Consider the following 21,987-nt stretch of genomic DNA (forward strand, 5'->3'; position numbering starts at 1 on the left):
CTACTCGTAGGTGTACGAGGGGCGAGCATTTTTTTAAATTTATCCAATTATTATTACAAAGAAAAAGTAAAACTGTTTGTTAAAATTGACACATTTCTCCCAAAAATTCCAGTTAATAATTGATGTGCTTATAGACATTAAATTTTCTCAGTTAGGTTGTCAGGATTAAACCAACTGCTTGAACTCATATGTCCGTAGGAATCCTCTCAAGCCACACGTGTCGGCTTACCAGTGAACTGTGAAACTCAATATCTCTGTCCCCAATAATAGTGAAGTGAAAATGTTAATAGACTTCAATTCGTGTATTATGATCGAATAATACCACAGAGTGAATAATAAATTGACGACGGAAGTTAAAGTTACGTTTAGGTTCAAACTATGAATGCTAAATACGGTGCGACAAACGCTGAAATTATAGAGAACAGTGTAAAGGAGGACGACCCTGTTAAGGAAATTGATTTGAGGTAATGCTCGGTTTCCTTAGATTTTCTCCATCAATAAACATTCTTGCAAATTATCATTTATGGTCAATTGGTGACACGCGACCAATAAGTGAAGTACAGTGTGCATTGTGCAAAATATTAGTTCTTCCTTCGCTTGATTTTTTATTGGTAGGAACCACACAGATCCGCTATTTTATTAGGTATTGTTAGGTTGATTAATTAGGCTACCATGAACCATTTATGTTGGCACATTAACCTAATTTGTGAATAAGACGGCTATTGATACATTAATCAAATAATTAAGTAAGAAGTAAGCTGCTTCGAATTTAAATGTTTCAAGGACTCTTTTAATAAGAATTCTGGTTTGATAGATCCTTTGATTGTTACGTAGAACATCACATGTGCACCAAATTTAACGCAGTTGGTCCTATATTTAATTGACAAATACAGATTTATTATTGTACCTAAAGCAAAACCCCACAGTTCTAATTATTATACGACCTTCTTAAGTACTACTACAGATTTTTCATTTTAATCCTAAGATTTAAATTAACAATCTGTAGTGGTCTTTTAGTTTAAAGTAATTCTATTAAGTCCAGGATGATCTTGTAAATATTTTGTGACCACATATCTACCTACTAATGGAAAGTAAGATGATATCATTACCCATATTTTTTGCAATTATGCGCATACCAATGGATATATTTTAAAGATTCTCCGATCCGCTAAGGAAAATATGTAGGCGTTAAGGCAATTTGTGTGTCCGTATTTGTTTTCAGTATCCCATGCAAGAGGCGAGGATGGTGGCGAGTGAACCAAAATCTGCTTTACGGCTTAGGCCATATGTACAACGACCTATGTGCAGCAATGTGGTTTTCCTATATGATGCTGTTCTTCCAAGCGGTACTTGAAATGAGGGCTGTCGTAGCCGGCGCGATGCTATTGTTAGGTAAGTAGAATATCGGATTACGCATGTCATTGACCAACGGCTCAAATTTTCGAACGACATACAATCGAACTATATTCTTTGTTAAAACCTCATAAAATGTAACATGATAAAGTGGAAAACTAAAACATCTCTATATTCTTTAAATGATCACCTAGGTGAATGTTATCTGTATAAAATAGGTACTCCATCAGTTATTTTCGGAATATACACAATCATGCATTTTGTGTGGTTCCAAACGAAATGCTTATATGTAAGTCTCGGTTTTGGACTAGTGTGAGGCTTTTGCCGTAGCTAGTACAGCCAATCGCATAGAAAGACATGAGGGGTAAAAGGTACAATATAACTGCCATACCCGTAACAGGTTAGCCCACTATTATCTTAAACTGCATCATTCGTTATCAGGTGAGATTGCAGTCGAAGGCTAGCTTGTACCTCGTGGAATAAAAAAAAGGTATTTCGTTTCGATTTTTCGTTTAGTTGCCCGCTATGTGGATTTCGTCGTAACATAATGCCTCTCATACGTTAATACCGTCGTGGAGCAGCGTTCAAGTCAAATATTTCTTTATTCAAGTAGGCAAATAGATGGCACTTTTGATGCGTTAATTATATACAAAATATGTACCTTCAGTGATAGCGATAACTACATTCGTAAACCGAAAACTAAAGCTACGTCTATGACGTTTTAAGGCTGATGATAATCGTGATATACCACTTAACTATTTTATGGGTATAATATTATACAGACGGACTTGCTAGAAAAAAGACTCGTAGTCGGGTGAAAGATGATCTGAAAAGGGTGAAAAAATGCGTCTGTGTGCTTAAACTGAAAAATGCGTTGCTTGTATCTCAAGTAATAACTGCAACTGCGGAGCGATAAAAAATATATGAATTTCGTAGCAGTTTCGTAGCGCATTTTTATGGATTTTAAATTTGAAGTCATATATATTTTTGGGTGGTTATTTGCTAATGACTTCTTGCTGCATTAACCACAATTTATTGAAACTAATTTTAATAAATCTTATATTATAAACGTATGCAAAAATGGTAGATTTTTTTTAAAAAATTTTCAAATTTTCAAATTCAAATTCATTTATTTCAAGTAGGCCTACTTTATAAGCACTTTTGAAACGTCAAGTATGTATGTTTGTAGTGACTCTACCACCGGTTCGAAAAGCAGATTCTACCGAGAAGAGCCGGCAAGAAACTCAGTAGTTGCTCTTTTCCAACATCAACATTTACAATCATTTTGCTATCTTGCGGGAGATGAGAGCGAGGCTGGCTGCTTCCAATCTACCTTGTCATTGAAGAATTCATCAAATGTATAGTAACCTCGCTGTACTAGATGCGTTTTTACACATTTTTTAAATGTATGCATTGGTAGGTCAAGAATTTCCTTAGGAATCATGTTGTAAAAGCGTATACTCAACCCCCCAAAGGAGTTCTGCACCTTTCGCAGACGATATGCAGATATCACTAATTTATGTCCGTTTCTGGTAAGTCGATTGTTAATTTCAGCTTTTTGTTTATAAAGAGTAATATTTTGTCTCACAAAGACTATATTATTATAAATATATTGCGAAGCTACTTTTTACCGAAACACATCACAAACTTGTAGGTATTTCATATCGTACTTTGAACTGCACTTGATAACAAGGAAGGAAGTTTTTATACATAATTAGCTCATTATGTCACTTATTAGATAGATTAGGATGGAAAACTACTCAGGCACTTGATGTGTTCTATGGGACGCATCAGCAAATTACGACCGGAAGTATTTGTTAAGCGGCGTAAGGCCCAACTTTTGTTTAAATTGATTACATAGGTGGTCTAAAGCATGCGTGGGTGCTTTATAATGTAGCTATATCATAATTCACAACAAATGATTACAATTAATTATTATTATTTGATTATTTACCCCCTTTGATCTTCCTATTGCTGGGCACAAACCTCCTCGCCTTTTTATTCTGAAAGCATAGTTCTTACGGATTAGAGCTAAACGCATTTAGTCCATTATTCTATTATAACCTCTCAACGCACAAACGCCTTTGCATATTACATTTATAACAGTGGGAAAATAGGGATACAGTAAATGCGGATGGTACAGTGGGCGAAGCCGACTGCACTTCTATTATTGAATAAATGGTATTTCAGTTTCTTTGTTTTATATACCTTTTTCGTTTCTTTATTCAAATTAATTAATTGTTGGACATTATTTTTTTGCTTATTTCTATTAATTTACGTGGCGGCCATCTTATCGCCTTAATTAACGCAGCTTTCATAGGAGAGACTTTATAGCATAGTCTCGCTGGCAGTCCTAGCTGCTCTAATGCGGGTTGGTAGGCTCACAAGTAAGTGATAGTAACTTGGACCGAAGGCTTTACGTGCACTCCGAGGCAAGGTGGTTGGAATATCGGATAGAAGCAGGCGTTACTTTGCGGAAATCCATAATATACTTATTATGAAAACTAAGCTGAATTTGCTATATACCGCGAACAGCAGGAGAATCTGTTTGGTGTAATTTATAATTTCTTCAATCCTTATACTCCACACCGTTAACTTAATAATTATTCATTGTAAAGTCAACATCTCCTGAGTATGCGGAGCGAAACGTGCGTTGCCGAGGATCTGTTTGGTGTGGAGTATACGGATTTAAGAAATTATAAATTACACCATACAGATTCTCCTGCTGTTCGCGGAGTATAGCAAATAAGCTTAATTTCCATAATATACAAGGTGGTTGGATCGCCAATTATCTAACTCCGTGCCTCTACTGACCATTATTTTATAGGAAATACACAACACCTAACAGTTTGTGGAAGTAGCAGAAGAACATCTGGCGTGATAAAAATACTGAACTATATTAAGAAGTTAAAACTGTCTAGCTATATGTTAAATACAGGTTCATAAGACTTTATATCTCCGCCTCAGGTAGGTGGACACAGGGCAACAATTCGCAGGATGTATTTCTTTCATGCCCTGTGTGTTGTTATGTTCATAGGCAATGGTTTTTCCTTTTACCATCAGTCCACCAATCTGCACTGGGTCAGCGTGGGTCACTACGGACTTAACCCCTTCTCATTGTGGGACCCATGCTCTGTAGTGGGCCGGTAATGGGTTGATGTGATGATGATGACGATTAGTGGGTTATCTGCTTTTTCCATCGATTACTATGTAATTATAAAAAAAAGTTATTTTTCGATGACTTATTTTGAACGACAAATAAAAATGTGTTCATAAAAATTTACTTCCTAGTCTATTTTAAATGATTTTCTTGAATTACAGGTCAAGTGGTAGATGCCCTCGCGACTCCAGTCGTCGGCGTTTTGGCTGATAAGTACAGCACTAAGAAATTTTGGCATTTAATAGGTAACACTAAGATTTATTTTTAAAGGTTTGCAATTTTAAGGCGTACTTGTTACCTACATTATCTGTTTATTTCTGTTTATAAAAATCTCTTAGCTCTTTGTCAGTATCCCATGTACATCACCAGGACGCTATATCTATGCACAGCTTCGTCCAAGTAGGTATATAGCAGCTGTAAAGCCGGCCATATGTAAAACAAAGCTAGGTTAGTGTTTAACCCTAGGTATGTGTTATATCAAAATTCTTACAATGTATCGTAACCTACCAACGAAGCTCACTGCCTTTTCAGACCTTTTTCTTCTTGGAAAAGGGAAATAAAAACAATATTTTTTAATAAGTACTAAATATTTATACTCTTATGATGGGGCTTCGGCCTCATCCGGACCGAGATCTATCTCCGCCACGCATCTCCAACTTTTCAAATTTATGTGTGTGATTGTTTATCGGTGAAAAAAAACATCCTAAGGAAACCGGCATGCCTGAGATTTCTTTACAATATTATTTAAAAATAATAATAAATAAATAAAAATATTAATACAATACACATCTGTGTACTTCGCCATTTAGCCCTCAAAGTAAGCGTAGCCTTAGTATGGGTATTGGGTACTAAGATGACTGATGAATACTTTTTTATGAATGATATAGATAAATATAAAATATAGATAAAAACCCAGACACTGAAAAACATAAATGTTCATCCCACAAACATTTTCCAGTTGTGAGAATCGAACACACGGCCGTCCACTGTGCAAATCGGCCGTCATTCTCAAAGGCCGGTGAAGTCTACCAATCCCTTAAACCTTTCTAAGAAAAGATCCGTGCCCTGTAGTGGGCAGTAAATTAATTATTTATTTGAAAGTGTATAAAAATTCAGCTCCCATATGTTTGCAATGTTGAAGCAAATGATACTTTAAGTAATTAAAATATCACTTTCTTCAACGGCTAAGGAAAACATCGTAAGGAAACCAGCATGCCTGAGAGGTCTCCATAATGTTCTCATAGGTGTGTGGTGAGTCCACCAATCCGCACTGGGCCAGCGTGGTGGATAAAGGCCTCAACCCTACTCTTTATGGGAGGAGACCCGACCGAGGAGGTGTTTGCAAAATTGGACATTAGCCTAATGGATTCCCGTTAGTGTATGCAAAACTGGATATTAGCCTAACGGATTTTCGGATCTCACAAAATATCAATAATCCCCATCATAGATAACATTTCAGGTTGTGCAGTGGTAACGTGCACGTTTCCTCTACTATTCATACGATGCTGGGGATGCAGACCCGGCGTCAACACAGAATATCTGTCCTGGTGGATGCCTTTTTATTACGCTATCCTAGTCATATTCTTCCAAATAGGTTGGGCGGTAGTGCAAATCTCCCACTTGGCAATAATACCATCAATTACTGACAATCTACAGATACGCTCAGAATTGACGTCAATAAGGTGACTTATTTTTTAAATATTAGAGTACGTACTAGTAGGAAAGGTCAACCTCAATGTAATGCAGTGTCGTAGTTCCTTCTGCTTATTCAGGAATTTAAATTTGTTTATTTCAAGTAGATACATAAGCTTATATAAATACTTTTCAATGTCGAAACTCAACCGCTGTTCAGAAGGTAACTCTTCCGTACAAAACTCATATTTTTTCAGTCTCTCCATTTAACGATTCAACAAAAAACATTATAAAATATTAGGGCTATGATGATAACGTGGGTTCTCTACCTACTTATATTATCGAGCCAATTTAAATTTACACTGAGAGTATAAAAAATAATCGATAAGGAGACTCTAGAGTTCAAATAGGTACCTATTTCAAAATCTACATAATTATAATGTTTAATTAAATACGGCTTTTGTACGGCGATACATTGCCTGCAAAGCAGAATTAGGTAAATAGGGTAACTCCTGTTTACTCCTGTTAACCGTTTCAGATATATGGCTTCAGTTATATCGAGTCTAACTGTCTACTTCATAACGTGGATCGTTTTGAGAGCGACTAACTACAGTACGTTTATTGGACCATCAGATGATTACAAATTTCGGGTAAAATCAATAGATTATTTAATATTACTAAAAACTTATTGAATTACATGTTTTATGTGTTTTAATTTAAGCAATTAAAATATCTCTTGCTTCAACGCTGAAGGAAAACATCATAAGGAAACCTGCATTCCTGAGAGTCCTCTATAACGTCCTCAAAGGCGTGGGAAGTCTACCAATCCGCATTTGGCTAGCGTGGTAGACTACGGCCTTAGCCCTTCTCGGTCCGAGAGAAATCCTGTGCGCTGAACTGGGCTAGTAATGTTTTTAAAGCAGTTTTGTACTTCTCCATCAGATGTGTATACAATTCCATGCAAATAATAAAAACTCTATTCGTTTTCGACTCGATGGAGTAACTAATCCTACCTACAAAATAAAAATAAAAACATTCAGGTCGAACTGAAAGTTTTTTACGACTATAGATCTGAAATTCATGGCTTGTTATTTTATTTACAGGACGTATCACTAATTATTTCAAGCATTGGAATAGCTTCTAGTATAATATTCCATGTATTCTTTAAACTAAAACCTCCTATAGAAGAGATTAAACCTAAAGAAAATGGGCGTTCAGTGGAAGCCGGTGAAAAAGATTCTACAATACTATCGGCAAAGTCCAAAATAATGCATTTCTTGCAAATGCCTTTGTTATACCAGACAAGTTTATTGTGAGTATTTTTAAGTTGACGAACACTAAACTCTAAGCAGTGGAAAATGATAATTGAGGTTCAAAAAATTAAGAAAAATATATTTCGATAGTCTTTGTGAAGCGGTGTCACGGCTTGTCCCCACACTTTTAAAACTTGTGTGGAGGTCACCCAACTCAGCCATCCCATGGTCGGGGTAGTGTATTAAAACTTATTATTTATTATGGTTTTATTATTAACATTTTGAAATTTGAATTTTGAATTGAATTTTGAAGACTAGCTAGGTTATGACGCGGGCGCCGTGACGAATTTCTAAACTTCTTAGTGCGCCACTGGCTTAATAAGGTTGGGAATACCTGGATTAGGCAGCTATTGGCTGTAAATATTGTGATTGGATGAATTACAACAATGACTAATTTTTAACCCCTGACGTAAAAACAACGGGGTGTTATAAGTTTGACGTGTCAATTAGTGTGTGTGTCTTTCTGTCGGATTTTTTTTTTTGAAAGGTTACCTAATCGGGAGTGATCTTAGCTATGTTTCATGAAAATCGGTCTAAGATGGCCGCCGCGACAATATGGTGGATTACCTTATTTTGTACAACTCCTCAATATGGGTATAAAATGAAACGCGTGACTAGTAGAATACTGTACACTATGACAAATTTCAAAGTCTAGATGGCCGCGGCCCAAAATGGCGAGTTCCTCTTTTGACAACTCTGTCAACTTATAAGGCTAACACATGAGGCTAAAAGGTTGATGAACACTGGGCGGCACTTTGAATTGGCGTTCATTTACTCGCCGATTATAATTATAAAAAACATACATACATATAGATTTAAATATTTATACTTATATTTTTTCAGGTACGTTTTTTCGAGGTTGTACTGGGCATTGAGTCTTGTTTACGTTCCTCTTTTCCTAGAGGAACGGTTATCAGTGAATCCAAACGCAGCTGAGGGCTCGGAATTAGTTGCCAGCGTACCTCTCGTACTTTATATCTCGTCGTTATTTTTCTCCTTTCTGTTAAAAAGCAACATTAACAAATTGGGACACCAGGTATGATCAAATACTTGCTTCATACTTATAGTCATGCTTTACATAGTGGTAGTTTTATGTTGTTACTACACGAATCTTCGTATCTCTAAACAAAACTTAAAATAAATAGCTGTACTTTCACACCTGTTATTTTAGTTTTACCTTACCCAGCAATATTTTTGAACAACAGAATCAGCACCTATTTCTTTGGTCCTGATAGTTTCGTCATGAATAGTATCTGTCCGTCCATCTGTAGGTTTGTATGTCATTTATATAGAAACTATGAAGGTAGGTAAACTCGTCTAGGTAGGTAATAACTAAAATAATAAAAGCTATTACTACTAAGAGCTAGTTCAGACATGGCGGATTCCGCGCGGATGCAAATCGCGCGGTTGAACCGCGCGGATCCTAATTACATTAGCGCCTTACAAATCGTTCATACCTGTCCGCACGGATTGACAATCCGCGCGGCTCAACCGAGAAAATGAATTCGCGCGGTCGCCGCTCGGTTTTATTTACTTGACGTACCTAGAGGGCGTTCAGTTGCTCCGCGGAAGCCGCGCGTATCGGACGGTGACAATGGATCGCTTCGACACCGAGCTATTCATCGATGAGGTGGAAAAAAGACCTGCTTTGTGGAACATCCAATGTGCAGAATATTCTAACAAAACGATTAAAAACGGAGCTTGGCAGGAGCTGGTGGAGATTTTTGGAGAAAATGAGGATTCTTTGGAAAAGAAGGTTCTTTTTGGTCAGTAGACATTTAATTATACATTTTACCAGGGTAGTTTACATGTTTTGTAATAGACAGTCCACCCCAAATAACTGAAATGTGTATAACGTTGTTTGGCGGTACGTAACGAGCGCGGGAAAACTATCACGTTACCACAGTAACGTATAGCTATTAACTGTAATATGTACAACCCACCAACGCGACGCGCCATCTTGAGTTTAGTTATTTGGCGCGAACTGTAACAATTTTAATTTCATATTTTCGTGTCTTGCCATTCTACACGACCCTCATTCACAAAGTAATTAGCATATTTGTCTCTAATGTTTAATGATGATGGTGTACCCCTTCCTGCATGTAATGTAATAAGATTACTCATTGGCGCAGTATGTAAAGTATCTTCATACTGTATACCATCTCTAGTTCTAACAAAATTGTGTAGCACGCAACAGGCCTTTATTATGTCTTCGGCAAAGTCTATATTCACGTTTATAGGCCTATGAAAAATGCGCCACTTGTTTGCCAGAATTCCGAAAGTGCATTCAATAAAACGTCGAGCTCTTGATAACCTGTAATTAAATATTTTTTTTTCATATGATAGCCCTTTACCTGCATAGGGTCGCATTACATTTTCGGATAAACCAAACGCTTCATCGCCAACTATGACGTATGGCAATGGTTTAGGATCTGTTTCAGATATTGGTTTAGGTTTTGGTATGTGTAATGACTTTTCTATTAACCTTTTATAAAATGCTGAATTTTTAAAAATTGCAGAATCACTACTTTTTCCGTAAGATCCGATATCTATGAAAGTAAAACAATAGTTACTATCACAAAGTGCCAACAGTACTATGGAAAAAAAAGTTTTGTAATTATAATACAAAGAACCCGAATCTTTGGGTTTTGTAATCCTTATATGCTTGCCATCTATGGCGCCTATGCAATTGGGAAAATTTGCATATTTTTCAAAATCTTTAGCTATTTTCTTCCATATATCTTCGCTGGGTTCAGGCATGACGTTTTTTGTGACTTTTTCCCACAGAGTTTCACATACTTCACGGACAATTCCTGTGATTGTAGATTTGCCAAGACGAAAGTTGTAATGTAGTTCTCCAAAGGAACAACCAGTACCCAGATATCTGAAAAATAAAATATTAATCTGTATCGTTTTGAAAGTCTGCCGGGTCCGCTAGTTAAAGCATAATGAGTGTCTTGAATTACCTAACCGCTACTGTATTTATATTTGTTAAAGATAGTGATTTCTGTTCCAGGTGTATCATTACAAAAAAAATGGAAGAACATCCGTGATGCTTATAATAAGGAATTCAAGAAAGGCAAATCAATTCCTTCTGGTTCTGGTGCATGTAAAGGTTCAAAATACATGTATTTCGACCGGCTTTCTTTTCTTCAGAAGACGATAGAAAACAAAGAAACTATCACAAACATAGATGAAGCCAAAAATGAAGAAATTCGGAACATTGACCAAAAGCTAGATAATTTTGTAAATGCACGTGAAATACAACCGGTACCCAATAAAAGGAAGAAAACTAAAATTACTTCAGAAGAGCGATTGTCTAACATATTAGAAAATAGTATTGAATCAAGAGATAAAATACAAAGACAAATACAAGAAAGTATGTCAAAGCAAGATGATGATGATAAACTTTTTTGCATGTCATTGTATAAAGAGTTAAAGAAAGTTCCAGAAAATAAACGATTGGCTACTAAAATTGAATTGCTCCAGGTAATACAGAAAGGGCAGAAATTACCATCGCCTATTCATATCACGAGCCAGCAAAACACGCCTAATGCAGTATTTTGGCAAAACCAACAATATTCAAACCCACAAGGATATTTCACTGGATATTCTACAATAGTACCAGGAGAGTCTCCATCGCCTTTATCATGCAATAGCACTGACGATTCACAGTCTTCTATAGTACAAAATATATATTCTGACGTATAAAATAAATATCTTACCTTAATGTGATCACGAGTTTTTCTTCTGGGGACACGCTTGACCTCATATGGGTATCATTAGATTCAATTTGTTTACTCATCATTTCTAATAATTCATCAAATGAATTTATCGACATTCTCAAATAATTGAAGAATTTTGGTTCAAAACTTCTTAATTTTGGATATAAAGTCTGAAACTGACCATGAGTAAACCGATCGCGTAATATTGGATGCACCCAATACTGCCGTTTCTTCTTTCTTTCTTTTTTACGGAGCAACAAGTACACACATATTGCTTCTTCGACTTCCATGATTGGACTGTCACCCTATGCGAATAACGGCACTCCGCATGTACATCCGCGCCTGTCTGAACACTTGCGTTTAGAACCGCGCGATTTGCATCCGCGCGGAATCCGCCATGTCTGAACTAGCTCTTAAACTATTGCTACGTCACGTTGACATAAAGTATTTTGAAATCATTTTTGGTGACGAACTAGCGTACCAACAGAAGAATTAAAGTATTATGATTTGCATTTTCAGGTTGCGTATCTGATTGGCAGCTTTCTCAGTCTGGTGAGCTGTATGTGGATTGCATTAGCAATAAACCCAGAAGCAAATGTAGTACAAATATATTTGGTGGCAACATTAATAGGTACGTAGATAGTAATTTTTTTTATTTCTTTATCCATTTTGCTCTTACTACACTACAAGTTAGCCTTTGTCTGCAATCTCCAATCCGGTGGTGGTGGTACGTGATGATGCAGTCTGAGATATTAGCGGGCCTACCAGTTAGGGGTGTGACAGTTATATTAAACCTATACCCCTAATCGGTTTCTTCGGATTTGCCACGGCCTAGGCACGTCTCTCACCAGACGAGACCAAAGAAATTCAGAAATTTTATTCCCAAAATGCCCGTGCCGCGGATCGAACCCGGAACCTCCCACTTAAAACCACGCCGCTAACCGCTGCGCCAGAGAGGACAACAAAACGTCCGCTGAAGACTAGCCATGGCGGAAACCCGCACCAGGAACACATAAGTCCAATATTAATTGCACATTATACGCATTTATTCCAGGCGCTGGCAGTTCTATTACCCTAGTCTCCAGTCTATGTGTCACAGCTGATTTGATAGGACCACACTCACACCAGGGCGCGCTGATTTACTCTATTGTGACGTTTGCGGACAAGTTGGTGACAGGAATCGCTGTGGTTGCTATCGAAAACTAGTAAGTACCCTTAGCATAGCCATAGCTATATCAATTTATGTAGATCTAGAAAAAGAAAGTAAGAGTAGAATGAGTAGAGATAATAATTGTTAACAATCTTTCAAATACCTAACATGCGAGCGAATCTAAAGGACATGGATGTTCAGCGTTCTTTATGTCTCTTAATAATGTCAAAAATAGTTTACATTCATAACCTCTTTTCGTTGGCTTTTTTTACCTGTAAGATGCAACTGATAATCTTATGCCTAAATAAATATATATATCATCAAAAGAAATCGAAATGATGGTTTACGTAGTAACTTTCTTATGAAACGAACGACTTTGTAAAACAACTAAAAAGCAAGAAATAAACATTTTCTACATCTTTAAGTCGTTGCCGAGTAAAATGTAATCCTTTTATACAGTAAGTAACTAACTTTCAATGAATGGATTCAAATTATTAGATAGATAGGTTATACCTACCTCTACAAATGTCGCATTTATATTTAGTTACGTATGCAAACACTAAAATTAAAGAATTTATGTAAAACACTTTACTTGTGTTTCCCTTAAATTTAAGGTTTAGATGATAATAAATAACACAAAGAGTTTTGCATGAGTCAATTTCATGCTATTTGTGTTGGTAATATAAAGAGCTATTCATATTAGTACAGAAATACAAAGACATTATGTAAATAACTGTGTACATTGACATTCGTCTCTAAACGTATACACCGCTCAATACAATCGTTTTTTTTTTTAAACAATTGAATCATTTGTCATGCATCAAAAAATATTTGTTTCGCTAATTATTTATTTATGAGTAAGAAATATGTTAATAGTACGAACTAAAGGAAAAAAGAATAAGGTATTTTTTGACACTCTGAGAAGTGTCACTCGATTTATAAACGAGACGATAAAAACCCCGAGTACGTAGTTTGAGAGTGAGAATGGGGTGTTCCCCAGTACATATCCACTAAGAACTGGCTTCAAATTTCATTGGTAGGTATTCTTTTTTCCCAGGCTAATGTTTAAAAACTACCTCCATGTGGGTTGGATCCTTTATGTTTCATATCTTGTATTATACTATGTTTGGAAAATTGGCGTTCTTTATTTAAACTGCGGGTGGAAAACACCTCATTACTTTACCAATATGGTGGTGGTGGTAAAATAGTATCCAAAAAGATAGTTCAGAGCAACCAAACTCTTATACTTACTTTATTTTTTTAAGTTGTTGTTTCATTTGTACCTTTTAGGCCAGGCAAAGATGATTGACCATACAGCCTATTAGTTGTTAGTTTTTAAATAAGTACCTATCTTAATGAAATCCCGAAGCCTGAAAGGGACAAGTTAAAATATTACATGTTTTTTAATTTATTTAATTTGCAAGTGCGCGCTAGATATGATCTGTTATTGCTAATACTTAGTAGAAGAAAATCAGGCATCCAGATATTTAATTCATATACTTATTTATTTTTTTAGTAAATGTGACGATGCGCTGGATTGCCCGCAGTACTACCGTGGAGTTCTCACATACGCGTGCGGAGGCAGTGCAGTTCTCGGCATACTCTCCTTATCTATAACTACTCTAACTTCTAAGCGTTGTAAAACTTAAGAATGTAATATAATTTTTGTAAACTAATGTTAGGTAATTGAAGTACAATAAATAAATAATAACTTATTGTTATAACTTGCTTTACTTTATTTTATTTCATGTTAAACAATTAAAATTAAACTTTACTTTTTACATTCCGCAACGATCAGAGAATTCTGAGAGGTGTAATGGGTAGTTATATATATTGTACGCAAAGAAATATTTCTAGGATCTGGGCACAGATCCTTCAAAATACATTCTCGAAGAATAAATATACCTTCTTAAAAATAATATGATAATACGCTCTCAGCTAAGAATAAATATGGTAAATGCATAAGCGAGTTCATAGTTCCTAGCTTGATAAATATTCTTGATGACAGGCGGAAAGGAAATAACCAGTGTTAATATTAACCCGTTCGAAGCTAGAGCGGGACGCTTGTATTTTATGAATGGTTTAATATTAAATATATATTATTTCTTCATTATGTTTTTTAAGTTATAAGACAACTACAGGTTTGTTTTCTTATACCATTAATATTATTTATAGATGATGTTAGACAAAGTTTGATACGTCCTCCATTCCTCTCACAGAACTCCCACGGTTGAATAAGTGATCTTTTTGGCCATATTCCGACGTTGGCTCACTACTATTTCCTACTATTTCATCATCAGCATCAACAGTCTATAACAGTCTACTGCTGGACTAAAGGCCTCTTAGAGAAGGTGGTAATTTGCCCATAATTGCCACGCTGGGCAGACGGGTTGGTGATGGCAGTAGATGGTAGTAGCACAGAAAACGCCCTTAGTCGCCTCGTACGACACCCGCGGGAAGAGGGTTGGTGATAACTGTACTCTGATCTGCCGTCACCACACGGCACCATAAAGTAATACCATAGGTTAAATAGTTTAGGAAGTAGGATTAGAGTTTAGAGTAGGTTAGGTAATAGGATTCGGCCAAAAGCGCAATGTCACAGCTACATAGGACTTGGAAAGACAGTAATATCTCAATTCAGACAAAAGTGCGTCTAGTCCGCGCACTTATTATTCCTGTATTTACGAATGCAGCTGAGACATGGACCATTAAAGCAGCTGATAGACAACGTATAGACGCTTTTGAGATGTGGTGCTGGAGGAGAATGCTGCGAATCCCGTGGACGGCACACAGGACCAACGTATCGATATTGAGACAGCTTAAAATTACAAGAAGTCTATCAGCCACCTGTCGAAAACCTGTTAAGAGGATTCTTGAGTACTTCGGTCACATTCCCAGAAGAGATGGAGACAATCTTGAAAAGATAGTGGTCACTGGCGAAGTGGAAGGAAAGAGACCTCGAGGACGTAGCCCGATTCGTTTGTCGGATCAAATCCGCAGTGCTCTCGACACCAAAGTTCATACTGCTTTAAACGTTGCTCAAAGCCGAGTCAAATGGCACAAAATCGTCCAAAAGGTTGTAAGTGGAAGGGGTCACGACCCTCAGAAATGAGGAACACGACGTAGAGAGAGAGGTTAAATAGTAGGAAATAGTAGTAAGCCAACGAAACCAAACAAATTACGGTTTGAGACTACCGTAACCTAACCTTAACATCCCCAAGATAAGGATCTTACTTTCTGGAACAAGAACCACAAAAAGTTAAGCGACGGAAGTAAGTATGTATGCAATGATTGCAACCTTCTATCTCAATACGATTATCATGATGCGAAATAGGCGGTGTATTAAATAATAATTTATAACTTTATTGCAATACTCTATTGCCTAAAAAATTAACTATAATGATTATAACACATTTTGACGACGCATTAGTAAGTGCTGTATCTTATATGTGGGCGGATCCGGGTTTGATCCCCGCCAGGGGCAAAATGGAATTCATAATTTCCTAATATTATCTGGTCTTCTCTGGCTAGCTACTACTACTACAACTACTATCTAATATCGACAGAGACGAGCCGCCGTGCGATTTAGCGTTCCAGTACGATGCCGCGTGGAAACCGCTTAGGGGTATGGGTTAAATATAGCTCTAACAGGTTAGCCCATTACCATCAGAGACTGTATCATCACTTATCATCAGGTGGGTAAATTAAAAAAATATAGAACATTACTGTCGCGACCACCATAAGAGGCATTGATGGTGTAAACACATTACACAAACAGGCTAGTATAGTACTTTCCTCAAACAAACAGTATGTTGACACTTGAACTCATTTTGTCAAAACCAATTACTCTTAAAAATCAATGGCGAAAAACGAACAAGAATAATTTTTCTCGCGTAAAGTGTTTAATTGTTTTGTTTTTTCAATAACCAGCTTTCTATTTGATAAGTTACCTACCTCCCTGGTTGCCATGTCTTGGAGTATTATTCCATTTTTAAGTTACACGAAAGTTAAATATTTAATTTATTTGGCCGCTAAACGACGAATACGGATTTTCATACAACATTTGCCAGCCGCTGCTCGCATGTATGTAGCCAGTACAGCAATTTCGATTTGTCTCAAAGAAGGTTCTCAAAATCATGCTCGAATTACAAAGCATTGAGAAAAAATCGTTATGTTACAAATGGCTGTTGTTAAATGTATGACAAATGCTCAGCACAGATTTCAGTTTGCTCCAAAACAAACTGATGTAACAACCGCATCTCAATATTGTAATATTCGCAAATATTTACATATTTGTTTGGGAATGTAAAATAGTAATCATAGCATGACGAGCTATCGTCATGTGTAAAAAAAATTACCACTAACTTATTCATATAAAAACCATGTTTGAGACCTAATTATTATCAGAAATTGTAAAAAATTTTACAAGTGCGACAAAAACTTCTCATAAATTTAGAGAATTATTCTGCAATAATTTTTTTAAAGACTAAAAATGTTACTATTTATTGAAATTTTAAGTTAAGGTTCGATAAATAAATATTCTGCGACAATACACACGCCGTCCGGTAAGGAAGCGTAGCTTGTGTTATAGGTACTAAGATGACTGTTTTTATGAATAATTACTTATAATACACATATAAACACCCAGATACTGAAAAACTTGTGGGAATCGAACCCACAGCCTTGGAAAGCAGGGTCGCTGTCCACTTTACCAATCAGCTGTCAAAATATAATTATTCTGCTGTAAGTAAAAGAGAATGAAGTAAGTATTCGTTTTGTTTAAGAAACAAAACATGGACTTTCTAGTATTAAAATACCTGTGCTATTTATTTATCTTATGAATTCTAATAGTTCAACTATATCAATGAATATCATACCAGAACCACCAATATTGAAGCCTTATCAAGTAAAGCCTTTCCAGGAATATTTTTTCATATACCCTTACTCTTTCAAATGTATTGCCATGCAAATGTTGCGCCCCAAGAACAGGTTTTTCAATTCTTCTGGTCTCGCTTTAATTGATTTTCCAGTGTTCAGCCTTGTAAAGTAATTTACAGGTGGCATGCCTCTGTTGCAAAACTGGTTTCGAGCTACCAAAAGGCAAAAGTATCAAAACTGCAAGAATTTACATTTTTCTGTTTAATTGCAAAAACATGAAACTATTTAAATTATTTACTTTAACATTATAAGACAAAAAAATATTCTGTACAAATGTGTATCCTTTTGTTTTAAAAGTAGATAACTACATATAAAGTTCAAAGTCGATTCTGTTTGAGCTATAAAACTGTGTATCCTCACCACACTTCCTAGCCCATACTCCAGTTTTAAAATAACCCTCTACAACCCACTTTTGCATTTGCTCTGTGGTATGAGGTCCCGAAATCTCAGCATTGTTATCTTGGGTCCATTTAAATTCCCATTTCAATACTTGGGTTTCATCCTTATCAGAACTTTCTTTTGTTTCACCCTGATCTTTTTTATCAATAGTGGTTTTTTCCTTCTCATCAAAATCATCAGCATACATGTCCAATTGAGCATCATCTTTCTTAAATTTCTCTTTAGCAAGTATATCACTTATTTTTTCGTAGGTCTCTTGATATATATCCATGTTACCTTCTTTAGTAAGAATTTGATTTGCCAGTTCAGTAATTCTGGTTACTGACTTGCTACTCTCATCAACTATTCCAGCTTTTTTTCTCTTCCATCGTTCAGCACTTGAAATTTTTGAATTTGCACCTGAAATCATATTTATTTTATTAGTCACATAACAGAACATCTTTGCTTGTGGTTTTTTAAGTTGTACCTATTGTAAATTGTGACTGATTCACAAAATTACACAAGGATAGTGTAGGTTATATTGTTAGTATTTTTTTTACATCAATTTAGTTTTTTCAGTATATCTCTGTTTTTTTTGCTTGATCATAATAATGTTACACAGATATGTTTTCTTATTATTGAATCATTATTCTACAATAATTGTGCAATTTTTATTTTGGCACAGCTGAACTTTAACCTTTAACCAGACATGCACCAACTATTAGCTAAAGATTTAGAAGAAAATAACTAGAAAAAACTGCTCTATGAACACAGGGAATAATAGGCAGTTAGATCCTCCAAAAACACATAGCTATATTAGGCCACTAATATTGCCCTAAAATTATTGAATTAAGTCTTTAAGTTCGAGGTGTTTCATTTGGCGTACTGCTATATTACATAATATATAAAAATTAGGCTTCTATTATCCAAATTAAATTAAGTTAGTATTTGCCACATTTAGAAAACAGTTTATGGATTGTTGGAATTATTTACATAAAATAGTTTATGGATTGACTTAAAGATATAATAGTTATTTACATTTCTATACATAATGTATTAAGCTACGTAGCAAATGTATTTACTTAAGAAGACATTTATTTCTTGCATTATTAAAAATAAAAGCAAAGTGAAGTTATCACGAGAAAGAAAGAACTTACCAAGACGTTGCAAGGTTTTGGCAATGGTCTCCTTTGGCTTCATGAACAGTATAATTTCCTGGTAGTTTGCAATTATATCATATTTCTCGTCTGGTTGTTCTTCATCACTGTCTGAATCATCAAAAATGCCCTTTGATGTTGATTGTTCATCTTTGAAAATCTTATATTTATCTTCAGGCCTTCCTTTCACTTTTACCCAATCAATATTGTCAAGCCAACCATCTCTAATCTCTTTTTCTTTTTTCCAATGGTAATGTCCTTCGGTGTCAAAATGCCCTTCTTCCAATTCCTCTTTCATGTTGAATGGAGTTATGGTGATCTGAAAATATAAAGTGATAGTTGCAAACCAAGAAACTCCCTTTAATTATTTTTAATATTTGTTGACTGTGACTATTAATTTATGATAAACAGCCCGCTGGCAGACAGATGGAAAACATAACTTAGCCACAGGGTCACCATTTACACACTTCATATACAACACCTTGAGACAAAATAACTCTTGGCTAATCCAAGTGCCATCATCACAATTTACCGGAAGGATCATAACAATATATCAGGGACATGTTTTCAATTCAATTCAATTCTTGTTTATGGCTTTATTCTGTGCCAACTGGGCACAAGGTACTTCGCCGATGTCTTGTAGATGAAGAAGGCACGAAGGAGATTGATCAGTGAAACTAATAAAAAGTTAATTTTGAATATGTACCAAGAAATAGTTGTGATTAGCTAGTTAGTTCTTTAACCTAAGGCAGCACAGACAGGGATATGTTTTAATGTTTAATGTTTAACTTAACTGTCAACTGATTTTATCTATAGAAAGTAAGATATAATACAACCTTTAACTTTTAGTTATGTTGTGAAAATAAAAAAAAACCTTATAAGCAAGGATTGCATTAGTGACTCCTTAGGTTTTGCAAGGAACTGCATTAGTCTGAAGAATATTGTAATGCAGCCTCATGCTGTTTAGCTCATACAAATTCGTTTTTGAACCTTCTAACTATAACTCTACACTTACTTCACCTTCCATACCGCCGGTGCCATCTTCTTCACCCTCTATATCATCAGCGTTAAGAACATTTTGCTGTTCCTCTTCTGCTGCACTATCCTCTTCATCAGAGTCTAGGGAATGTTTCTTGCCCTCTTTTTTATCAGACTTTTTACTTTGTCCAGATTCCTCAAAAGTAACCGATGCCGCCCGCTTCGACATTTTCTGGTTTCTACCAGGTAATAGGTATTCTACTCTAGGTAGGCTTCAATAAACTGTATGAAATAATTGCAATTATAACACACCAAATTTTCAAAACACAGCAGAAAGCACAGACAATGTTAATGATGCAAGGCTACAGATCACTAATTATAACGCATGCAATTTTTTTTTCTTAAGGCTTTAGGTTCTATGTCTACGCTCTATTATTCATAAAATCTACATATTCGAAGCCCGTGAACTTGTTATGATAGGAACTTAAATCAATGATCGGAATTTTCTTATTACGTCAGTAATTGGATTCATAAATTTATCTATTTAGTTATACTATAAGTAAAAAAGCACAAAACAAAAAAACAAACGGTATCATAAATAACTAAAGCTCGGCGAAAAGACAGAGAGAACATAGTACAACCGTAGAGTACAACAGTATGCCAGAGAGAGATAGATACTAGAGGTCGATGTCGAGAAACCCGATATGGACCTTGCGAAAGCTGTAATCATAATAAGTACCGCTTATTTTACAAAATCTCAGGTTTTAAAGTGTTATTTGGTGTGTTTTTGACGTGCGTTATTAACACAGTACAGAAAATCCTCAAAATTGTGGTTTTCACATGTATGTTCTTTTGTTATAAAAGTGTATTTTATTTTAACGCATTACGCAGAAAGAAAATTTAAAGCATTTAAACAGAGAGAAGATTTTTTTTGTTTGTCTGTTTGTACCGAATAAGTTCTGAAAGTACTGAACCGATTTTAATCAGTTCTACGCTTAAAGAGTCAGATCCGTTAAAATCATTATTCTATATTATCTATACTAAAGAGGAATGATTAATGATGTAAACTGATTTTAACAATTTTCTTGCCAAAAGAAAGCGAAAGTAGTAACAAAATAACATAGTGTACAATTTATTTTCAAAAAAAAATGAGATTCATAAGACAAATGCAATAACGTAACCCAAACCCATAATTTTGCCAATTAAATTGATTACTTGGCGTGCGCTGAGCCAACTATTGATGATAAATAAAATAATGTACACCATAATGAATAGTACTCATTATTACGTACAAAAAGTCCCTGAGGGCATGTATCTAAATATCATAGTTAAGTGGCAATAGCAGCTCTTGTGTTCCCTAATTTTATTAGATCGCCGGATTTAATTATTATCGCAGTACTAATTCTAATAAGTAGTTTTATTAACAAGGGTATTTATGTAGCAGTAAATTTATTTGGAATTCCAATCAGTTATTTAATTCATCACTATTAATCGCGAGTTTAAAACTAGAGACAAGACTAACAAGATTTCATAACTTAAAAATATTTGTAGAATTACATATATTTAAATGCCACTAATATCCCAAATAAACAGTTCCTACGGTATGCTTGATAAACTTCAACAAACAAGGAGGAAGTCGCGGGGAACAGCTAGTATTAAATAATAGCTGTGCACTATGGCTCCGAACGTGTAAATTACGAGATGTCTAGAAATGAGATAATTAATGAAATAAAAATAATTTTTTAAAACTTACGGATAGTGCCAAATACACAAACGTATGATATTAAGTACAAACTTAATAGATAGCGATGCTATTTCTTTCAACATATTCAAACGACTGAAGTGTGTGCGAATAATTAACAGTATTATTTTTATGTTTCTCTCGGTATCACAAAACATTTCCATACTAGCAGCATACTCGTTGATACACATGATTGGCTAAAAAATAAATAGAAAAACTTTTTACATTCGATGTGAACCTAGTAATACTATTTACGGACTGGTCACTTAATTAAGAACGCTCTGTGACTCGTATAATTTTGGGCACCATTTAGTGCTGTAAAAGTCTTAACGGTGAATGATTCATATGAAAAGTAATAAAAGTTGTGATAAATCTATCTATCTATTCAATGCCAAAAAACCTAGGGTTCCACGCTGTGAGGACTTTTGCTACTTCAAATGTTCCGCGTGTACCAAAACCGAG

At 35.4% G+C, this 21,987-nt stretch overlaps 4 protein-coding genes across 5 annotated transcripts in view; 2 read left to right on the forward strand and 2 right to left on the reverse strand.

Annotated features, from left to right (window-relative positions):
- The first annotated feature begins 319 nt into the window (after positions 1-319).
- Positions 320-21,987, forward strand: part of LOC120631418 (chromodomain-helicase-DNA-binding protein 1) — a 40,256-nt gene continuing 18,588 nt past the window's right edge. The window contains 10 exon segments of the mRNA XM_039900996.1: positions 320-464; positions 1,223-1,392; positions 4,675-4,758; positions 5,973-6,195; positions 6,684-6,795; positions 7,249-7,457; positions 8,302-8,494; positions 11,703-11,814; positions 12,238-12,388; positions 13,850-14,000. Of these exon segments, the coding sequence (XP_039756930.1) occupies positions 379-464; positions 1,223-1,392; positions 4,675-4,758; positions 5,973-6,195; positions 6,684-6,795; positions 7,249-7,457; positions 8,302-8,494; positions 11,703-11,814; positions 12,238-12,388; positions 13,850-14,000 (1,491 nt within the window). The 5' untranslated portion in view covers positions 320-378.
- LOC120631409 lies at positions 9,029-11,193 on the forward strand. The gene is made up of 2 exons (XM_039900984.1): positions 9,029-9,224; positions 10,475-11,193. Exons 1-2 carry the CDS (start codon positions 9,053-9,055, stop codon positions 11,167-11,169), a joined length of 867 nt encoding a protein of 288 aa, XP_039756918.1. The 5' UTR covers positions 9,029-9,052; the 3' UTR covers positions 11,170-11,193.
- LOC120631397 (protein ALP1-like) lies at positions 9,220-11,584 on the reverse strand. 2 transcript variants are annotated; one of them, XM_039900958.1, is made up of 3 exons: positions 11,184-11,584; positions 9,944-10,342; positions 9,220-9,772 (listed from the first exon to the last, which is right to left on the reverse strand). In XM_039900958.1, exons 1-3 carry the CDS (start codon positions 11,471-11,473, stop codon positions 9,460-9,462), a joined length of 1,002 nt encoding a protein of 333 aa, XP_039756892.1. In that variant the 5' UTR covers positions 11,474-11,584; the 3' UTR covers positions 9,220-9,459. The 2 variants fall into 2 exon arrangements, with proteins under 2 accessions (XP_039756892.1, XP_039756882.1); XM_039900948.1 differs by having other exon boundaries at positions 9,220-10,342; positions 11,184-11,583.
- Positions 17,458-20,168, reverse strand: LOC120631402 (CD2 antigen cytoplasmic tail-binding protein 2 homolog). Its single transcript, XM_039900971.1, has 3 exons — positions 19,822-20,168; positions 18,807-19,125; positions 17,458-18,069 (listed from the first exon to the last, which is right to left on the reverse strand). The coding sequence occupies exons 1-3, from the start codon at positions 20,011-20,013 to the stop codon at positions 17,576-17,578; spliced, it is 1,005 nt and encodes a 334-aa protein (XP_039756905.1). The 5' UTR covers positions 20,014-20,168; the 3' UTR covers positions 17,458-17,575.

The sequence above is a fragment of the Pararge aegeria genome, chromosome 2 (genome assembly GCF_905163445.1).
Source record: "Pararge aegeria chromosome 2, ilParAegt1.1, whole genome shotgun sequence".
NCBI classification, from domain to species: Eukaryota; Metazoa; Arthropoda; class Insecta; order Lepidoptera; family Nymphalidae; genus Pararge; species Pararge aegeria.

Excerpts from the sequence above, each read along its gene's own strand:
- LOC120631409 (XM_039900984.1), top strand. The coding sequence starts at position 9,053 with ATGGATCGCTTCGACACCGAGCTATTCATCGATGAGGTGGAAAAAAGA. Across the intron at positions 9,225-10,474 it reads GGAAAAGAAGGTTCTTTTTG|GTGTATCATTACAAAAAAAA; the intron begins GTCAGTAGACAT and ends TTTCTGTTCCAG.
- LOC120631397 (XM_039900948.1), bottom strand. The coding sequence starts at position 11,473 with ATGGAAGTCGAAGAAGCAATATGTGTGTACTTGTTGCTCCGTAAAAAA. Across the intron at positions 10,343-11,183 it reads AAACTCGTGATCACATTAAG|ATATCTGGGTACTGGTTGTT; the intron begins GTAAGATATTTA and ends TTTATTTTTCAG.
- LOC120631402 (XM_039900971.1), bottom strand. The coding sequence starts at position 20,013 with ATGTCGAAGCGGGCGGCATCGGTTACTTTTGAGGAATCTGGACAAAGT. Across the intron at positions 19,126-19,821 it reads CCGGCGGTATGGAAGGTGAA|ATCACCATAACTCCATTCAA; the intron begins GTAAGTGTAGAG and ends TTATATTTTCAG. Across the intron at positions 18,070-18,806 it reads CAAAACCTTGCAACGTCTTG|GTGCAAATTCAAAAATTTCA; the intron begins GTAAGTTCTTTC and ends ATATGATTTCAG.